General features: G+C 33.4%; 2 protein-coding genes across 2 annotated transcripts; both read right to left on the bottom strand.

Annotated features, from left to right (window-relative positions):
• Positions 1–1,016: 1,016 nt before the first annotated feature.
• Positions 1,017–3,932, bottom strand: LOC138319149 (uncharacterized). Its single transcript, XM_069262091.1, has 4 exons — positions 3,710–3,932; positions 2,674–2,838; positions 2,290–2,402; positions 1,017–2,004 (listed from the first exon to the last, which is right to left on the bottom strand). The coding sequence occupies exons 1-4, from the start codon at positions 3,885–3,887 to the stop codon at positions 1,759–1,761; spliced, it is 702 nt and encodes a 233-aa protein (XP_069118192.1). The 5' UTR covers positions 3,888–3,932; the 3' UTR covers positions 1,017–1,758.
• A 1,356-nt stretch (positions 3,933–5,288) lies between these two features.
• LOC138319148 (neuronal acetylcholine receptor subunit alpha-2-like) lies at positions 5,289–8,735 on the bottom strand. Its single transcript, XM_069262090.1, has one exon. It carries the CDS (start codon positions 8,497–8,499, stop codon positions 7,198–7,200), a length of 1,302 nt encoding a protein of 433 aa, XP_069118191.1. The 5' UTR covers positions 8,500–8,735; the 3' UTR covers positions 5,289–7,197.
• Positions 8,736–20,620: the final 11,885 nt, after the last annotated feature.

Here is a 20,620-nt window from a genome sequence, read left to right on the forward strand (position 1 = left end):
TACACGGTGCTTTAAGTATTTATTAAAACGAAACAAGCTGTATATTTTATATAGTTTATAATAGTGCAGTATTGTAAGTTTTGCTCACTCAGTAATTGTTGTTGTACACTTAATCAAAACTTTTTTAATACTTGAAATTGTGTTTTGTTATTTATTGAATAGATTTATGGCAAAGCACGAGTATGAATATTCCAGTAATTCATTTTATACATGTAGAATGGAGTTTGAGTTTCAGGACTATAAACTTTTTCATTGCCTTTCGTCCATGGCCCTTCGTCTGATACAATATTACCAACACTAGTACTGAATGACACCTCCATACAGGTATAAAGGATCTGATCTCGGTATTATTCCTATTTATATAAGGGCCGATAGAAGATGACGCACTGCTGTCAACGGAGGATAAAGCTTCTTACTGCAATTTCTCAGGAAAAAAACAGGAGAGGGTTTTTCTTAATCTTGGTCCATGCAGTTTCTGGATAGTAATACCCTTCCTATTTTCCTAACTCACGGTATTTTCACTGTTTAAATCATTCGATATTCGTGTTCCTTTTACCTAGTGAGGTGGGAATTTGATACACTCGTGCTTTGAACTCGTGATAAATATTAAAGTTTCCACTTCATTCAATGAATTCATAAAGAAACAAGAAATATCCTCTAGGTTGGTGATTGCTTCTGTTTCACAGATTGTAGCCCGCTCACCATTTGGGGTCATGAATTTACACTAAAATTGATCCATTGTCGATGAAACAGAGAACGTTTACTCTTATGACACGCATACTCCAGTCTTCTTTGATCATTTTCTGGAATATATTTTATTCGCTTTTTATTCTCGAATTTGAATAATGCATTTGGTACACTGTCGATATTCGCTACAGCAAAGCTTTCGATATAGCGTTGAATTAAGAAATATCCATTTTTCACTTGTTGAAATGGCGTGTGTCAGCCTTAAATTGGATAAGATAAACTTGAATAATTACTGCAACAGCACATTTAAAATAAAACGCAGTAGCCAGTTGTTATGAAATACTGGTTTTAATTGTATAAATTATTCCAAATACAAGAAATGCAAGGTTACAAATAAATGCTGTGGATAGCATGTGAATTTCATCTACAGAGATTGTCATAAAATATTGTTCGAGTTTATCCACCATATTGGCACTAATTACTGTATATATATATATACTAGATGATATTATACAAATCCTTCTGACAGTTGTGAATGATAATGACATGGGCTGTCTGTGTCGTCCTTCCATTAACCCTAAATAGTATTGACATGACACAGGGATAGAACGTACCTTCAAATTTTATTGTCATGAATACACACTAATAATATTTTATATAAAGCGTAAAAAATACAAAGAGAATATAATTAGCAGGTAAATCGGGAAGCGCTAAAAATGAAAATGCTTTAGAAGAATATTATTTTCAAATACAAATGTATAATTTCATGAGTAATTCCAAACATCCGAGTTTGAGTATGTCTATTACACTGTCACAAGCTGACTATTTTCACTAGTCAACGCTTTAACATAAGGTCCGTAATAGGGTGACTTCATCAGGTGCTCGCATCAGGTAAAATATGACATTTCAAGTTGAAAAGTGTTGAAATCAAAAGTATGAATATGAGAAAATAACGATAAAAGGAATTTAAAAGGTGCAGTGACAAAAATAAATCTATTTACAAATGATTGGGAGCATTTACTTCCATTGTCAACACAACCAAAGTTGGTTTCACTTCAACGATTCTCTACATTAGCGAACCATCCCAACGACATGCATGATCCTCATCTTGCGCAAGATCATGACTCCATTGGACACTGCCAGTTCCTCCCTCTCAGTGACGGCCACTGCCACATGCTGTTCCTGTTGACCATACCCAAGGTTGAGCTGACCACTTGCTCCAGTGGTAGCGACAGCAGTTTGTGGTCGACTGGGTAGGTCATCGTCATCGTCACTGTCCTTAATAGCTTTACAGAGACAGTAGCAGGCAAGGCTAACCTGGGCGAGGGTGAGAAAAGACGACCTATACTGATACACAGTACTTACTTACAGAATAATAATTAACAGATTCAATCAATATTCATAATACATGAACACAACCGATCCTACAAAAAATTAATTTAAATTGATTTACTGACTAGATGACTAGAGCAAGTTTTTATTATTCACTATTTGATTATTATACAATTAAATGTACTGTGTTTAAACTCTAGGTATGATTCGGGTAGGGAACATGTGTCACTTACTTGTAGTATGATTTGTGTAGAAACACGCGTCCCTTACCTGAATAACGACGTACACACCACTGACCATACACAGTATATAGGACCAGCCGTAGGAAAATTCCTGGATGTCAATGGTCGCCATCATACCGCACCCAATTATGCTGAATATCCCTAGAGTAGAACAGAAGTAAAACAATTGGCCCCATTTAAGCTATTGAGAATAAATCTTCTTACAAGTTGTATCAATCACATCAATTAAATAGAAAACAAACAAAAATAATCAACGCGTATGCGTCTTACGTGGCTACGTCATTAATCATCAATTTGTAAAATGTTAGCTATACTATTGTTATATACCGGTACAATCTAATAAAATCTTGTTAATAACTTTAAAAGTGCAATGTAAACAACAGAGCATGTGCAGAATTGAATTGATATTAACCTGCAGCCGGGTAGAGCATCACGAAACATCCAGCACAACATCCGCACCAGCCGACTTCGTCGTCGTCGTCTCCGCTACAGCACACCAGCCATAATATTGTTACACACACCATCAGGTGTATACAGAAGGCTGTGGCCTGGAGTCCAAAGGCTGATGGGCGTATGTCTATACAAAACAATACAAGGATATTATGGTCTTTACAAATAGGCAAGATTTAATATAAAATTATCATTTTAAGTCTAACCATAAATCTAATTTCCTATTCTTTTGCTAACACAATAAAACATTTACTATTGAAAACAGCGACATAATGGCTTAAAAAATATGTCAACATCATATAACGTAAAAACGACGTCGCCGTTTGTAACGTCACATTTTATTGGCTGACACAACAGCCTAGTGATATCTTACAATTTCACATGATTGGCCTGCATTGAGTAACTTGATTTTATGCTTGAGGCTATTACACAAAAATCACAATAATGAATATATATTTATTTTTTATAGACACATGTTAACTTGATTTGACTATATATCTATTTTGATGAACATAAAATATTCTTTTCACCATATATTTATATTTTTGAACATATATCTACATATTAAACGCACATAGTGTGTAATTGAAAAAATAAACAAATATTTATTTTCTAGAACAAAAATATAAATTTGATGAATATTGCATGTTTCACATGCCATTCTTAATAATTTTTTCGTAACAGAGTTGAAGAAAGGAAAATCAGTGTCTGAAATAACATTATTGAAAATGGCAGCATTGCGTTGAAAATTTCCACTTCTGTTACCGAATAAAAATACATATGGCTATATACATAATATAGTGCAATGACATATCATGACTAAACAAATGCACACAGAGTTTTGGTTTATCTTTATTCTGTTTATATCTATCAAATTGCCATTGCAGGATGCAGTCCATTCAGATGTTAAAGAGTCGAGAGAAATGTGTGAATAAAGTATGCCGAAATCTTGAAAGTGTTTGCAATCGTTGAAATATACTTCGCCCTCAGATACCTACATTCTCCATCTCCGACACATTCATTAGTTTGGTTTGATGTGGAGTAGCTGAAGAGACCCTGGGCTTCACATCCTTCCCATGCCACCCAGTTTTTACTGAAGAATCCCGCAGTCTGAAGTACAAAGGTAATCAGAAAAGTAAATAGGAAACAGCACAAAAATCCGGCAGTTTCCCCCATGTTGACAGAACTTTGTACACGGAAGTGATTTCCTTTCTTGGAAATAGCAAATGGTCACATGTACCAGAAAAAATATTGTTATACATGTATAGGGTACATATATCTTCAAGTGCTCCGATAACAGATTAGAAAATGTTGTGGATTTATATATTATATATTATTGGATATATATATTATTTATATTTTTATAGTACTATCTCAGTGTCTGAAATCAACGAGAAATGTGAAGGTGGACAGCACAGTTCAGATTTGATGTGATTTCTAACAATATATATAACTGATGAGATGGAGGAAACTTTCTTATTTGTTTTTTAATGCAGTTTGTATTGATAACGGACCTTTTTTTATATTTATGAAGTTTATGCTATTCGCTGTGATATCATGTATGATTACAATAGCGATATATCTGATCTTACAATTCCGAGAATCGAGTCTTTATATAGAATACCCTGATGTATGTCAAACCATAGTCAATGAAGCCTGAATTCGATTACGCAAGTAACATGTTTACGACAGGAAAATTACGGCGCTACCAAGGTACAATAAACAACTGGGTACAAAACAGCTTAACACATATGTATACCACGTAGGAGAATGACCCCGACCTTACCCGGGACATATCCATGCGATATGGGGTATAGCACTGCTGGCAGGTAAACAGGAGATACCCGATCATTTGTATTCAACCCCTATCATTTGGAATTGCCACCCACTGTTATACAGTCTCTATGCCGATTGGTTCAGTTTATTGCGTGTCGTTTTCATCTAAAACAAACATCGTCTGATGTTGTATCAGGTATGATGTAAATGACTTCGCATGCAAACATCGTCTTTTAAAATCATATACGGACCATCCTTGATATTCCAGGTGTTACTATCACTGTCGTCATTTATTGAATTGGATTATGGCAAAGCAAACCTGACGGCTCTATGTACGACAACAGGTAGTTTGGTAATATGATGAACTCATCAATTTTAGATTAAAATGTAAACGTTATGAAGGAGATGAAATATTAAAAACACCAATCCATCCCCTTTATCTGTCGTGCAATATGGCATCCTCGATATATAGGAATTACTTCAGCTTCGATACTCAATGGGTTTCTCTCACTGTAATTATATCCATCCCTGAATATGACATGGCAAAGCTGATTGTTACCCCTGGATATCGAGTATGGTCCAGCAGGCACAATTCCAGACTTGCATGACAAATACATGCCAACAGAGGAACATTATCGGTAAACCAAAGGCTGTCCCTAATACGAGGGCACATTTATAGCAGAGCTTACCTGACCAGTAATGGATAAAGATGTTGGGGATACATAATAGGGCGCATCATTGAAGGTATTATTTCTCCCAAAGATGTGTTTGAAGTGCCTACATATTCTAAGAAAATATAAATAAAGTTTGTTCAAAATTCCATTTTATTGTTTCTTGAGCAATAACATGAAAAAATGCATATCTTGGCTGGTTATCATGGCAACAACAATGCAAAAATAGAAAACTTCCATTACAACTGAATCATGGATGTATTAAATTTTGAAACACATCAACTTAATTTATAAAAAAACAATAATGTGATGGGAAGCGCACAAAATAAATAGTTCTTTACTGTATATATTCAAATATTGAATAAAGGATTGCTTCAACCCATTCTATTAATTTGATATTAAAATCAATAAACCACAAAATTCATTCAAACTAATCTAAAAAGCTACATTTTTCACAAAGCATCGCATAGGTTAAAATACACACTGTTTTCAACAAGGTCTTTGATAAAAAAAAAATTATACCTATCGTCACACCAATTTTTGTTAATGAAAATTTTATAATCATTTTTAATGAAATAGGTTAACCATAGTGGGTGCGAGGTAACTCTATCTGGGCCTGTGTGGAGATTTTCACCATTTAAATCTGTCCAAGGCATGGATATTTCATTTCAAAACCTATTCAGACATTAACATATTTCAAAAATCCCTTTTTCTAAGCCTTAAACCTTGTCCAAACGATTCAAAAATATTTTTAAAAACACATGTCTTCCATTGGGAGCAATGCGATAGGTCCAATGATTGTTGGATCCGACTCATTTTCAAAGCATGACAAAATAGTTAAAATATGTAAAGCACGAAAACCTTTGAATTTACACGTACCTGTTTTAATACCTTGTTTTTAATCTGGATTGGACTGAATATAAAATTTCAACACAAAAAATGTAAATATACGGACTTATGGAGTCAGCCTGCCAAACTCCAAGAGACATTTAACAAAAATTATAACAATGACCAGATTTTGCAACATTAACTACAATTACATAAAGTTTTACAGTTCAGGAAAGATGGGCCCAACCCGACGTCAATATGCAGGGATTAAACATGAGTATTCTCTTTTTTTATTTGATTCAATAAATCATTTAAACCTGTTACATTGACAATAAACCTACGCTTTGAGTTTCACAAATGATGCTGTAATTTCTATCAAAAGTTTTTGGGAACATTTGGTTTTCTAGATTACAAAACAAAATATTCGTGCTCCTTCGAACTTCCATTGGGATAAGGCTCTAATAATAATTCTTTTTATCTTACTATCTTCCTCTAAATAGTTCCATTTTCATCTTCTTTAGTCTCAGTTCACTTTCAACTTATTCAATAGAATTAACGTTTCTTTTCTTTAATTAAATTTCCAGTTTTTGCCCAAGATTTGTTTTTCTAATATATCTCTTTATTTTCTGAAAGGAAGCGTAAGCAATTGTCAATGACATCATTACTTTCAAAGTTTAGCCATAACAATTCATAAGTTTTCGCATAATTACTCAATTTTTCATATTTTTTATGTTTCTTTCTATAATTCGAAGCCAGATCTTCAACCTTTCCTCCACTTTCTGTGTTTTATCCTCTTTCCTATCCTAGCGTTATGACGTGCTGTGTATTTATTCCACAACGTCTACTTGTCATGTGCTGTGAACTTATTGCACTAGAGCTCTAATAACGGATGACCTGTATCGCGAACCTGACCTCTTAATCCGAGTAAAACATTTCCACACTTCTTCGACTAGACACTGTATCTATTATATCAATGAGATCAATTTTGGAGTTTATACATATAATACAAATCACATTTACAGTTTGTCTAAATGTTAAACGAGAATAGTTTGTCAAAAATATCACAATTTGTTTAATACTTAGATATTGTTGCATGAAGCTATGTATATACAGTGTATGTATATAACAAAAGCAGTATCATACATCCGATACATTTTACAAGCTCAGTTGTAACACATTTGATCTTGATTGATTTTAAATGTGTATTTCGATCACTTATCTCCAAAATACAAAAGAGTTGTGGTAGTAATACCGAACACAATAACTATAATATAGAATAAACACGTGTAAAACGTGTCTAAAATGTGCACAACGTTCTTCCAAGTCATTTCCGTTGTTTTCATTTCGTTCGTAGCCTCAACTTCCGTTGGACTTTGACGTTCTTTCTTATCGAGACTTTCTTCTAAGCAGGGTTTATTTGCGTGTACTGGGCGAACCACGACCATCCTTCGTCTGATCCTACACTGACAATCAAACACTCGCATCAGTTTAGCTAACCATCCAGGTACTGGTGTATCTTCATCCTTGTGGTACATACGAAGTTGGAGAATATTGATGGTGGCAATGACGCCGCTTACGACGAGGACGATGAAAATAAAATATGACAGCTTGGACATACTATCCGAATTTGCAGGGAGAACAGAATTGATAATTGTAATGAAAACGGTAAAAGTGAGAAACACTGTCAGACTAAAGCCGACGCGCTCTCCGGAGTCGCATGGCAGCACGAACACCAGAGGGTTCATCAAAAGCAGCAGGTAGATTGGCATCAGTGTGTTGACAACATGAAAGGCAGGTAATCGAGAGATGGTAATGTTAAAAGTCGCTATACTATATGACCCAAGTAAATATGTTCCAGTGGAGGTTTTATCCAATGCCCATTCCCCATTAGTTTCATAAAAATTTATATATATCTCCGATTTTTGAGTTTTTAGGTCGATAACCGTGTGTGTATATCCCCAAGCTGTTAACTGTATCGAGCATGTCTGAGTATCAAACGGGAAGTAGGATACGTCAGGGCTACACTTGACGTCGAAGAATCCACCGGGCGACCATATAACTGTACCATCATAACCAATTTTCACCGTCATATCCGGATCAAGGATGGCAGAAAATTGGTTTGACGCTTTCAGGTTGTAGAGTTTCGGCAGCCATATATGATTCTGTCCGACGTATAGCTGATTCAGTCCACCATATAGAGAGGGATCCCAAACAAGGGAGACGTCTTTCCATATAACCATAAACGCGCCGAGTACATTCAATGTTCCTGACACCTCATCAAAATCCTTGATAGATAGAAGATACATGTCCAGTTTCAATGTGAATACTCCGTCCTGATCATGAATCGGTCGCATTTCTTTGTTATATCCTGAAGTTAAATTGTTGAATAGCGCCTTGGAATCTGTGAGAGAAGCGGCCTCGATCCTCGTAACAGCTACCGTAGCAATGACACACAGTAAAACCACACCAATCATATTTCTGTGGAAACGCAAGTCGTTAAAAAGTCGCAGCATTTATCAACGTTCTTTTCAGTCGGCCTCTTAAATTGAGTTATTGAGACACCGATCAGATACTTCTGCTCCAATGTCTATTGGGCGTTATATACAGTATATGTAACTTGGATTGAACATTTATGCCAGTTGTAAAGTACTATACACAGTACGGACATATAGAATGTAGCTGTGATTTATATAGTAATGGCTGGTGTTAATGTAGCTAATCCTATTCGACAATCTATATATAAGCCTTTATCGTATGGTCTGTTAGCACTGCGTTTGTTCTGAAATTTGAACCTCTGCAATTCAAAGCGTCTGGCACTTATTAGACTGGAACTTCTTATCTCATATGCATGCAATGCTTTTTGCATGATTTTAGTTTGACCATTGTGTATGCAAACGTTGAACGTAGTAATGCTCAATAATGAACATATTTGGTCTTCATTGTTTACTAGTATATGGGAATGAAAATGGAACATTAAAATAAGTATTTTAAACATTGCTTTCTGCTTGAAAGCTCAAACTGCTTCTAGTATTACCATTACTCCGAATATTTTAACAAACAGCAAAGAACTTAAATACAGCGACATGAGTCAAATTACAATGAGAGCAAAAAATAGGACATCTTCAAGCAGAATGACAATTACATATTTGTCTCGCCTCAGATCAGTTCACGTGATGTCGAAAATATAGCCTTATTATTTTTCTCTTTGTTTCCTCCCAAATTGAAGAAGGTTAGTAAAATATCTGTATACAGGAAGGAATGAATAAATAAATTATCTTTATTTCCTCCTTTATACATGAAGATTAATTTATAATAGAAACATCAAACATTTATAGCACATTAGTTAAAGGTGAATTTGCACATTTGTACATTTTCCCTCGTTTTTATTTTCATGGGTTACATTAATTTTGCAATATTCTGCATAATTGTTCTTCAGTTTTCACTGTGTGTATGTATAGTTATATCATTTAACCCTTCTAATAAAAATGATAGTATTTCGTTGTCGTTTTGATTATAAAGTTTAACAGATTCATCTACAGGCAAAATTTCAACTATCATATACTTTTTTTTATTTCTTTCTTCAAGTAATTTATAGCAGTTCATTATTAAAAATTTTTCCACACAGACGACAAATGCCTAATGTAATGGCCATACAACCAAGTTTAAGCATGTATAATATTTGTTTCATAAGCTTTAAATGGTTTGATAGCAATACGATGTTCTCTTGTATGAATTAAACAAAAACGTTCCAAGTCTAATCTAGTCTCTAATTTGTTTTTCCATGTACACTATTTATATGTAAATATAGCATTGTTTACAATATTTTTCCATAGAAGTTTTGATGGGAGGTATCCATCTTTTATGAATTGTTCTATAAAAGTCAAGTTTGTGTTTGATAACAATGTACATTAAATACAGGTTATTGAATTTGAAAAGGCGGATTGGTCAATTACAATTACATCCACATAGATAGTTAAATATTTTCTTGTGAATATAACAAGATTTGGCATTACATAATCTTTGAAGAATAATCATTTATATTTATCTACTTTCCGCTGAACTGACCACAGACCAAGAGATGAAATTGTAGAATCTGCTGGGGAAGTTGAATGAAAAGTAAGAATAAATCTTACAAAATACCTTTGTGCAATTTTGCAAGTTTCAGTAATTTAGAAGATACATTATTCAATGATTCACTTAAATATAGTACACAGGGTAGTACAACACGTTCCTAAATACATTTTGCTGTAGTTGGTAACATTCCTGAAGGTTTCATGCCAACATCATATAACGAGTGTATTTTTTCTCATTTTTTACCATCATATCTCGCTGAGAGTAATGTACCAGCATATATCGTTGTATCTTTTTCATTTATCATTACAAAAAGTCAATGTACATTTACTACATGGTGGTTTTACATTGTAAAATCTTAATACAATAAGCGAGATTTTGTTTCCATTATATGTCAACCGCCATTTGTTTGCATGATTCTCAACACATTGTAAAAGATATTGCATGTTAGAAATAGACGACGAAATTAAGGTAGTATCGTCTGCTAAGAGCACACTCGATATATGCATGTCTTCCATTATGACTCCACTTTTACTATTTTATAACAAGTGTATCAATTGGTATATATATGCTGAAAACATTCAAGATGACATTACCCTTCCTTTACCGACTTCCTGCTTTATATGGACCTTTTCACTGAGAAAAGAAGCATATCTTACTTCACAGGTTGCTTCATTGTATGTATGATGCACTAAATTCCACAGTTTTCCTTTAATATCATAATTGTTATATAACTTATAAAAAAAGTCTATTTTGCCAAATCTATCAAATGCCTTTTCATTGTCTAGAAAACAATAATAAAGATTAGAATTTCTTCCATTGTAGTAGTTACTTAGACAACTTTGACGACATAATTGCTCGAATAGACCCATGCTCTTTTCGAAAACCAAATTGACATGGCTAAGGAAATGTAATTTTCTGTTCATGTAATCTATTTTCTATTGGAAGAAGTAATAGTTTTTCAAAAAGTTTACCTATTGCTGAAATTAATGTTATGCCTCTTTATTTAGTAGTTTCTGACTTATCTTTATTGTTTCCCTTATATAATGGTATAATCATTTTCATGTTTGAATTCACATTGGAAATTGCATTAATAAGATTCCCCAAGCATTTTATTAAACCACTACTAGCAAAACTCATATGTTCGTTTGTTATAAAATCGGGACCTGGTGCCTTTTTCCTTTTCGCTAATTTTAATAAATCTTTAATTTCTTCTATTTCAATGTTCAAACTATCTGTAGATAAGTCATCATTGGTATGTTCTTTTTCATTAAATTTGTTATTTCATAATTAACAGAATTATAAAAGTCTTTGTCAAAATGGACGTATCGTTTCAGAGTAAAAAGTACACCTCATAAAATACAAATTTCACCTGCTGAAGCGGATATTTGTTCTTTATATGTTAATTTACTATTAACAGATTTAGGTTATCTATATTTTTTCACAGTTTTGTAAAAATGACCTATTTCCATTTCCATTTCCTTAATCTCTTCAATTTTTTCTTCTTGCACATTTTTCGCTTTCTAAATTCCCTCTTTTTAACTTTATACACGTTACATGATAAATTATCATGACCGCTTGGTCGACCTTCAATTTTTTCATTTTCTTTTAGCTGCCCATTGTTCATAATGAAAATTGTTAAGCTTATCTGACTTCCAATAAGGTTTCTAAAATAATCTAAACTTACCACTAGATATATATATTTCAAAAGATAGATACATGCCTTGTATCGTCATATTACAATAATGTTCTATATTCTCAGGACTAGGACTTAGATTTGGCATGTAACTACAATATTTATCTAATTCCGTTTAAAACATTTCCCCATATATTATCAGTTTTCCCAGTTAAGTATACAGTATTGCATTCTGTGCTGTGATATCTGTATACAAGATAAGTCACACGACACATGGATGGGAAGATGATCAGATACATCATAGGGACACCGCTCGTTTACATCACAATACATTACAGATGATTTGGAACACTAACATGATCAATAAGGGTTTTCTGCGTAAGATCCTTGTTGTGGTAGGTAAAGTTTACACCATTATTGCATGGTAACATGCACACCGACATGAAATTCCTATAAAGTAGAAAACCTGAGGCATATTTACTCTTACTATTATTAATTTGTAATGAGTCTACATTGATATCTCCACATATAATTGTTAGACCTGTTTTACATAGTTTATCATATGTTTCAACGACTTAACATACTGTCTCCTTTTATGTATTTATTGATACATTAGTTGAAGGAAGCAGAACTCCTATTATTTTCAGAGTTCGGACCTTTGGAATTTCAATTTTTACACATGCAATTCTTGACGATTTTTCATGATTGAATACGCATATCTATAGATGTTCTGGCATATATTATTATTATACATACTCCACCAGAACCTCGTTTACCATATATTATTCTATCATTATGACTTTGGTTTAGAATTTGCACATCAGTTGAAATCAAGCAGTGTTCACTTATCACGCTAATGTCTGTTTTGTCTAAAACATTTTGGGTGTATGAAACACCATACATAATGCTCTGCACATTCCAGGTCGCAATACGTAATGTACTCAGTGACGTCATCATAATGACACAACACTAATTTAGGAAACATACTCTTTGCCGATGCGTGCATAATACAAATTTAGGAGAAATTTATGGAGAATACATTCTCTTTTCCGAATCGCGAATTCTAATCTCTACAGTATATCCCTTCCGGCCTGAAGTAGTGTTCTTCTATTATTTTATCGTAGTCATCCCAACCAATGTTAAATTGAAGAGTATACATCATTCCAGAGAAACGTTCGTGTTGTTTAAGTAGCTTGACATATGAGATATTCACTTCTTTCGCCAATGCATACGATTTAATTAATGCTATTACAAGTCATCATTGGGACAAATGGAACCTTAATATAAGTATTCTTAACACTGTTTTCTGTTTGATACCAACGTAAATACCGAACGTAGTGAATATGACAGATATATAATCATTACTCCGAATACATAAACAAACAGCAAGGAACTTAAATACAGAGACTTATGAGTCCAGTGAGAGCAAAAGATTGGGCATCCTCAACCAGAATGAGAAATATACAATTTTGTCTCCCCTCACATCAGCTCACGTGATATCGAAAATTTAGCCTTCTTATTTGTCGTTTTATTTCCTCCAAAATCGAAGACGGTTAGTAAAATATCTATATAGAGGTAGCTTTGGAAGATTGAGCTATTTTATAAACCTAACGTCAAGGTTGCGACCAAGAAATGCTTCTTGCAGACTACAGTGAAAGTAAAAGCGGATAATACCAACAAAAGCAATAAGAAATCGGCAGGAATTATTGCCGAGATTATTAAACAGAAATGGACCATACAAACATATTTGAGTTCTTCGATGAGGTAAACATTGCATAATTTGTTTGACTTTATGAAACAGAAAACACGCACACATTTACTTCCTAACTTTTTGGAGAGCAGATATCCAAGTACTTGCACTGGCTGCTCGAAACATGTGACAATAGACTAGATAGTAAATATCACCTTCTTGTCTTCACAGGAAGCTGCTATTGGCAGACTTGTCAATAGTTCAGTTTTGTTGACAAATGGAAAACAAGTTTTCATAAGTCAGCTGAACCTAGCCGCATCCAATCAGAATTGGAAAGCAGGAAATTCAATTTTATTGACGTCAGATCCGCAAAGGGTTTCAAGGAAAGAGGACCAGAACGGATATGTGCACATCATTACTTGGTTGGACCTCTATTGAAGCGTATATAGACACCAGAAAATTGTTATTTTTTTGGAAGATTATGTAGAATGAAACCAACATCTCTTGTTTTTAAAGTTTTTACTACTAGACTCCTTCTTTTTCGTCTAGGTAGAACATACCAAAAGGGATTTATTCCTGACATAGTAGAAATATTGAACAAGTACTCATTATATAAAGAGTTAAAAACATTTTTTGAAACCGGAACTTTTAGAAAGAATGTTGTTTGGAAAAAAAATAGTTTACAATGCTGTTATAAAATTTGAGGAGCATAATTTTAATGAACATATGAAAATTGATACAGACTTTAGAAGATTTCGTGAATTACATAACGAACTTAAACCTTATATTTTATGGAAGCTAGCGCTTTTGTTCCCTCAATACAGAGAAATAATACATTATATAATGAAAATAGTTATAACTATACGTAGTTTGAATACGATGGAATTATGTCATAAATGTGGGTTTCTGTACACGGACCCTATGACACATTTAGTTCTACAATGTTCATATACCTCTGAGTTGAGAGACCTACTATGGTGTTGCATAATTAATATCAGTGATATATTGTTTAGTGTATATTTACACTCGCTTACAGATGTACAGATGTTTCATATATTGATTGGAGGGAATGTTTCCTTCACTATTAGTGAAGAAGAACTGAATGATTTCAGAATAAAATCTGTTGTCTATGTGTACAAGATGTGTAAATCATATTATGCTTAATCATGTATTAATTGAAAAAAGAGGAGTTGATATATTTATACACTTTAATGTGAATTACATGCTGTATCCTTAAAATTATAGAATAGATGTGCGAGCCCGTAACGCCTCGCTGGTACTTGTAGGGCTCTGCCCACCCCTACTGTTAGTTGTATGATTTTGTTATAAATCTCATGTAACAAAAGAATAATGGGTAATGAATAATAATTAAGTTAATAAAAAGCATCGGGTTGCACACTTTGTTATGCCATCCTATATTTAACGTATAAATGAATATTTATAAGATATTTTGTATATACTAGTACTTATACTTGTACTTATATTATTGAACAAATAACTATTTATTAATGTAATGTTTACTTTGTATTACTCTTATATTTAAAATGCTTTGTATATTTGTGTTTATTATTCATGCTTTTGTAATCTTCAAATTTGGAGGCAATAAAGAGAATAATAGTACCGGATCGGGGTTTTGGGATTCGAATAACGAAACCAGTGCCAGCACCTTATTCTTTTTTCAAAATGATTAAATAAATAGCAATTACAAAACACAAAAAAAACCAAATCAAAACATAATTTCACATCTCAAAAAATCCAAATACTTCGATAAATTGTTCAAGAATTGAAAACTGTAAAAAAACATCTCGATAGATCGTTTCCGGTTATTCAGTTTGAATAACGGATCCGGTGCCATCACCGTAGTCGTTATTCAGTAAAACGTACATGGATATCAGTTCAATACTTTAAAGCCGTAAAAAACCTCGTTCGCTTCGTTTCGCTCCGCAACTTCGCTTGTTAATCAGTTTGAATAACGAATCCGATGCCAGCACCGTATTCGTTATTCGGTTTTCAATTGAGATAAACGAATTCGGTGCCATCACCGAATTTATTATTCAGTAAAACTTTCATGGACATCATTCAAACATTTGAAAGCCGTAAAGCATCTCCTTATATCGTTTTTCTTCATTCAGTTTGAATAACGAATCCGGTGCCAACACCATATTCGTTATTCGGTTTTCAGTTTACATGGACATCATTTTAACACTTGAAAGCGGTTAAACATTTCCCTAGATAGTTTTTCGTTATTCAGTTTCAATAAAGAATCCGGTGCTGACACCGTATTCGTTATTCAGTTTACAGTTTCAACATCAAATCCGGTGCCAGCAACGTATTCGTTATTCGGTTTATAGTTTCGATAACGAATCCGGTGCCAGTACTATATTTGTTATTCACTAAAAGTTATATTTCAAATGGCTGGTTCTGTTATTTCTCAATTTGTTAATTGAGATAAATATTAGATTGCAATATAAATAGAAGTCAAAATGTCAAAAATAGCGGATGTTTCTAAATGCAAGGTATGATCACTTTCTGCCTGCCAGGACCTAGGCCGCGCACCGCTCTCGGTCAAGCTGATAATACACTGCAGGTAAAAAATGTCACGTGACGTATTATGGGTCACCCATGTCAAAAATAGATTGCTTATAGTAGTGTATTGTATTGTTGCATAATAAACGGCAAATCAACTCCTTAGAAGTTTATATTTTAAAACATTGTGAAAATCAAATTGCATTGAAGTAAACTTGACAATGCTGACTCTGTCTCTACATGTATGAAATGTACCAGGGTTCGAGACACAATGTATACATTGTATACGAGAAATGAAAACAAAAGTGTTTCGTTTATTATGCGGAAATTGACAAAGTGTTGTAATTTTTTGGGTCGATCCGAAATCCAAAATGGCCGCCAAAGCCGACATCTTGAAAACACATTTTGAACTTCTCAGGTTCTACCAATGTAATTTAGCTATCAATGGCCATCAATTCAAAATTAAAGACTGAATAAAGAATACGATGCTGGCATCGAATTCGTTTTTCAAACTTAATAACGAAAAAACGATCTAAGGAGGAGTTTAACGGCTTTAAAGTCTTGAACTGATGTCTATGTAAGTTTTACTAAATAACGAAAAACGATCTAAGGAGGTGTTCAGCGGCTTTAATGTCTCGAACTGATGTCTATGTAAGTTAAACTAAATAACGAAAAACGATCTAAGGAGGTGTTTAACGACTTTCATGTCTCGAACTGATGTCTATGTAAGTTTAACTAAATAACGAAAAACGATCTAAGGAGGTGTTTAACGACTTTCATGTCTCGAACTGATGTCTATGTAAGTTTAATAAAATAACGAAAAACGATCTAAGGAGGTGTTTAACGACTTTCATGTCTCGAACTGATGTCTATGTGAGTTTAACTAAATAACGAAAAACGATCTAAGGAGGTGTTTAACGGCTTTCATGTCTCGAACTGATGTCTATGTAAGTTTAACTAAATAACGAAAAACGATCTAAGGAGGTGTTTAACGACTTTCATGTCTCGAACTGATGTCTTTGTAAGTTTTACTAAATAACGAAAAACGATCTAAGGAGGTGTTTAACGACTTTCATGTCTCGAACTGATGTCTATGTAAGTTTTACTAAATAACGAAAAACGATATAATGAGGTGTTAAACGGCTTTAATGTCTCGAACTTATGTCTATGTAAGTTTTACTAAATAACGAAAAACGATCTAAGGAGGTGTTTAACGACTTTAATGTCTCGAACTGATGTCTATGTAAGTTTTACTAAATAACGAAAAACGATATAATGAGGTGTTAAACGGCTTTAATGTCTCGAACTTATGTCTATGTAAGTTTTACTAAATAACGAAAAACGATCTAAGGAGGTGTTTAACGACTTTAATGTCTCGAACTGATGGCTATGTAAGTTTTACTAAATAACGAAAAACGATATAATGAGGTGTTAAACGGCTTTAATGTCTCGAACTTATGTCTATGTAAGTTTAACTAAGTAACGAAAAACGATCTAAGGAGGTGTTTAACGACTTTCATGTCTCGAACTGATGTCTTTGTAAGTTTTACTAAATAACGAAAAACGATCTAAGGAGGTGTTTAACGACTTTCATGTCTCGAACTGATGTCTATGTAAGTTTTACTAAATAACGAAAAACGATATAATGAGGTGTTTAACGACTTTCATGTCTCGAACTGATGTCTATGTAAGTTTTACTAAATAACGAAAAACGATCTAAGGAGGTGTTTAACGACTTTCATGTCTCGAACTGATGTCTATGTAAGTTTTACTAAATAACGAAAAACGATATAATGAGGTGTTAAACGGCTTTAATGTCTCGAACTTATGTCTATGTAAGTTTTACTAAATAACGAAAAACGATCTAAGGAGGTGTTTAACGACTTTCATGTCTCGAACTGATGTCTATGTAAGTTTTACTAAATAACGAAAAACGATCTAAGGAGGTGTTTAACGACTTTCATGTCTCGAACTGATGTCTATGTAAGTTTTACTAAATAACGAAAAACGATATAATGAGGTGTTTAACGACTTTAATGTCTCGAACTGATGTCTATGTAAGTTTTACTAAATAACGAAAAACGATCTAAGGTGGTGTTGAACGGGTTTAATGTCTCGAACTGATGTCTATGTAAGTTTAAAGATGCTCCACCGCCGACAGAGCATAAATGATATTCATTATTTAAACAATAATTGATATTTAATCGTGTATATATATGTCTAATTAACACAAAAATTAATATAAAATCATTCGTTTTGCCTTTGGTGCATGCGCAATCAGTATTTAATTCCATATATGATATAGTGCCACGGATTTTTTTCGGGATGCAATTAATTATTTTTCATATTTTTAACTTGAAGTAAAATTGGAAGCTCAAACTTTCCAGTGGTGGTAATGGTGTAAAATAAGTAACTTTTCTGACTGAAGAAAAATACTTAATCATCTACTCCTGTTTTTGATAGTGAAAAAAAATACCATTTGTCGGCGGTGGAGCATCTTTAACTAAATAACGAAAAACGATCTAAGGAGGAGTTTAACGGTATTCAATTCTTGAACAATTTATCGAGGTATTCAGTTTTTTGAGATTGTGAAATTATGTTTCGGTCTGTTTTTTATGTTTGTAATTATTATTTGTTGATTCATTTTTGAATAACGATAACGAATAAGGTGCTTGCACCGTATTCATTTTTCCAACTCAATTGATCGAGGTACTTTTTTGATCATTTACATTTTATTGATTTTCATTATAACATTACACACATGAAAGACAATACACATTAACTTTAAGTGCATACTACCTTACTAAAGATATGACAATGATGACAAGACAATTTTGATTATGGAAGCTTAAAACATAGATGATTTCAAATAGCATATGATAATAAGAGGTATATTATTTTGAATTATGAGTGCCTGATAAGTTGTCATTTATCATATATAGCATGTGATACTTTTTAATGAAGATACCACATTACAAATGATCGCGGTATATAGTTTTTTTTTGTGTTGTGAAATTATGTTTTTATCCGTTTTTTATGTTTTAAAATTGTTACTTATTTGTTCCTTTTTAATACCGAATGAGGTGCTGGCACCTGATTCGTCATTGGAATCCCGAATCTCGAACCCGGTGCTAACTTCACGTAGCCTTTTTTCGTTTTAATTGCCTTAATCAATTTTTCATTTCACAGAACACGACTTACACGTTCTGTGAAATGGAAAATTGAAAATTCAAAAGACAAATAAATTGTGATTTGAACTTTTACTCCCTATTCACCTAATATGATAAACATTATGTATTGTATCCCAAGGCTACATTTTAAAAATATGTTTAGATATGCAAAGCACAAATCCCACTAGTTTGGAAATTCGTCGTTTGTATGGAAATTAACAGAAACTAGTTTATCTCCAATTTTGCATCTTGTAGTATCATATGTAATTGCTTGTACGAAATTTCATGGCGTATTAGTAAGATTATCATCGATATTTCTGGACTAAATCTTTATTTAGAAACATCTGTTCCAATATTTACTTCAAAGTTTTGTGTACCTTTGCGTTCATTGAACTTTTACTTAATTCGTGGTATTCAGTAATACACAGAGTCCGAACTTGTAGGAGTAGGTGTGATTGACACAATTTGGTAGGTATTAATACCTGACGTAGTAGGTAAGCCTTTCTCGTGATATCCGTTAGGACTGGGTTGTTCTAAAATTTGAACCTCTCCAATTCTAACGATATGGTACCTATTAGACTGGAACTACTAATCTTTGGTGTATGCACATTCAAGATTCTTAATCTGACTATTGTGTATTGAAACATTGACCACAGTAATGTCCAATAATGAGCTCATGTGATTTCCATTGCGATTATGGGAATGGGTTTATACGAATCCAAAATGGAACTAACTTAAACGCTGTGTATTCTTAACATTGTTTTGCTGTTTCAAATTAATTCAAAATCAACTTGTCTGCTATGGTCCTTGTTTTAAAGTACATGCAATCTTGTACAATAATTTTGCAATAAAATTGTTCTGGATTTGGTACAAACGTAATATGTCTATATGAACACGTAGAATTTCTTATTAGGTTTGAACGCTAGAATTATCGTTCTTTGTCCCTAACGTCATCAATAATAAAATGGCGATCAATTATCGTTGATCATTTCAGAAGCAATAAAATTCACGGTGGGGAATCACGTGGTCTGCAGTTGGTGTGTTACACGGATCAAAATGGCGGCCGCCAGCAGTTATGCCAGAAAAGGAGGTAAGTCACTGAAAATAACCTTTGTATCGGCATTTTATTGTGACGAGCATATGCTATACATAATTCTAGACAAACCGATACCTTAGTTGTGTTGCAACGCTCTGTACTTTTCTGTAATATTCTGTCCAAAGTTTTGAATCGGAGCGATTTTGCTCGTTGTAGAATTGGTAGTATACACGAACATACACTTTTCGTACGTTTTCTGTGTTTAGACGGGCCCATTCGCTGTAAATGTGATATTGTCTAAATGTTATAGTCTACATTCAATTGCATATCTAATCTTTCTGGCAGAAAACATCATGTTCATTGTTAATTTTTTGGTTTTATGAAAGGATGAGTAAACACGTACCGTTTTGGATTGATGAGTTGACACGAACTGCTACATATGTCCGTTAATTTGACTAAGCTGGCAAAGAATGGTATCATAATAATTATGTTCAAGTATGTTTAC

The sequence above is a fragment of the Argopecten irradians genome, chromosome 3 (genome assembly GCF_041381155.1).
Source record: "Argopecten irradians isolate NY chromosome 3, Ai_NY, whole genome shotgun sequence".
Classification (NCBI taxonomy): Eukaryota; Metazoa; Mollusca; class Bivalvia; order Pectinida; family Pectinidae; genus Argopecten; species Argopecten irradians.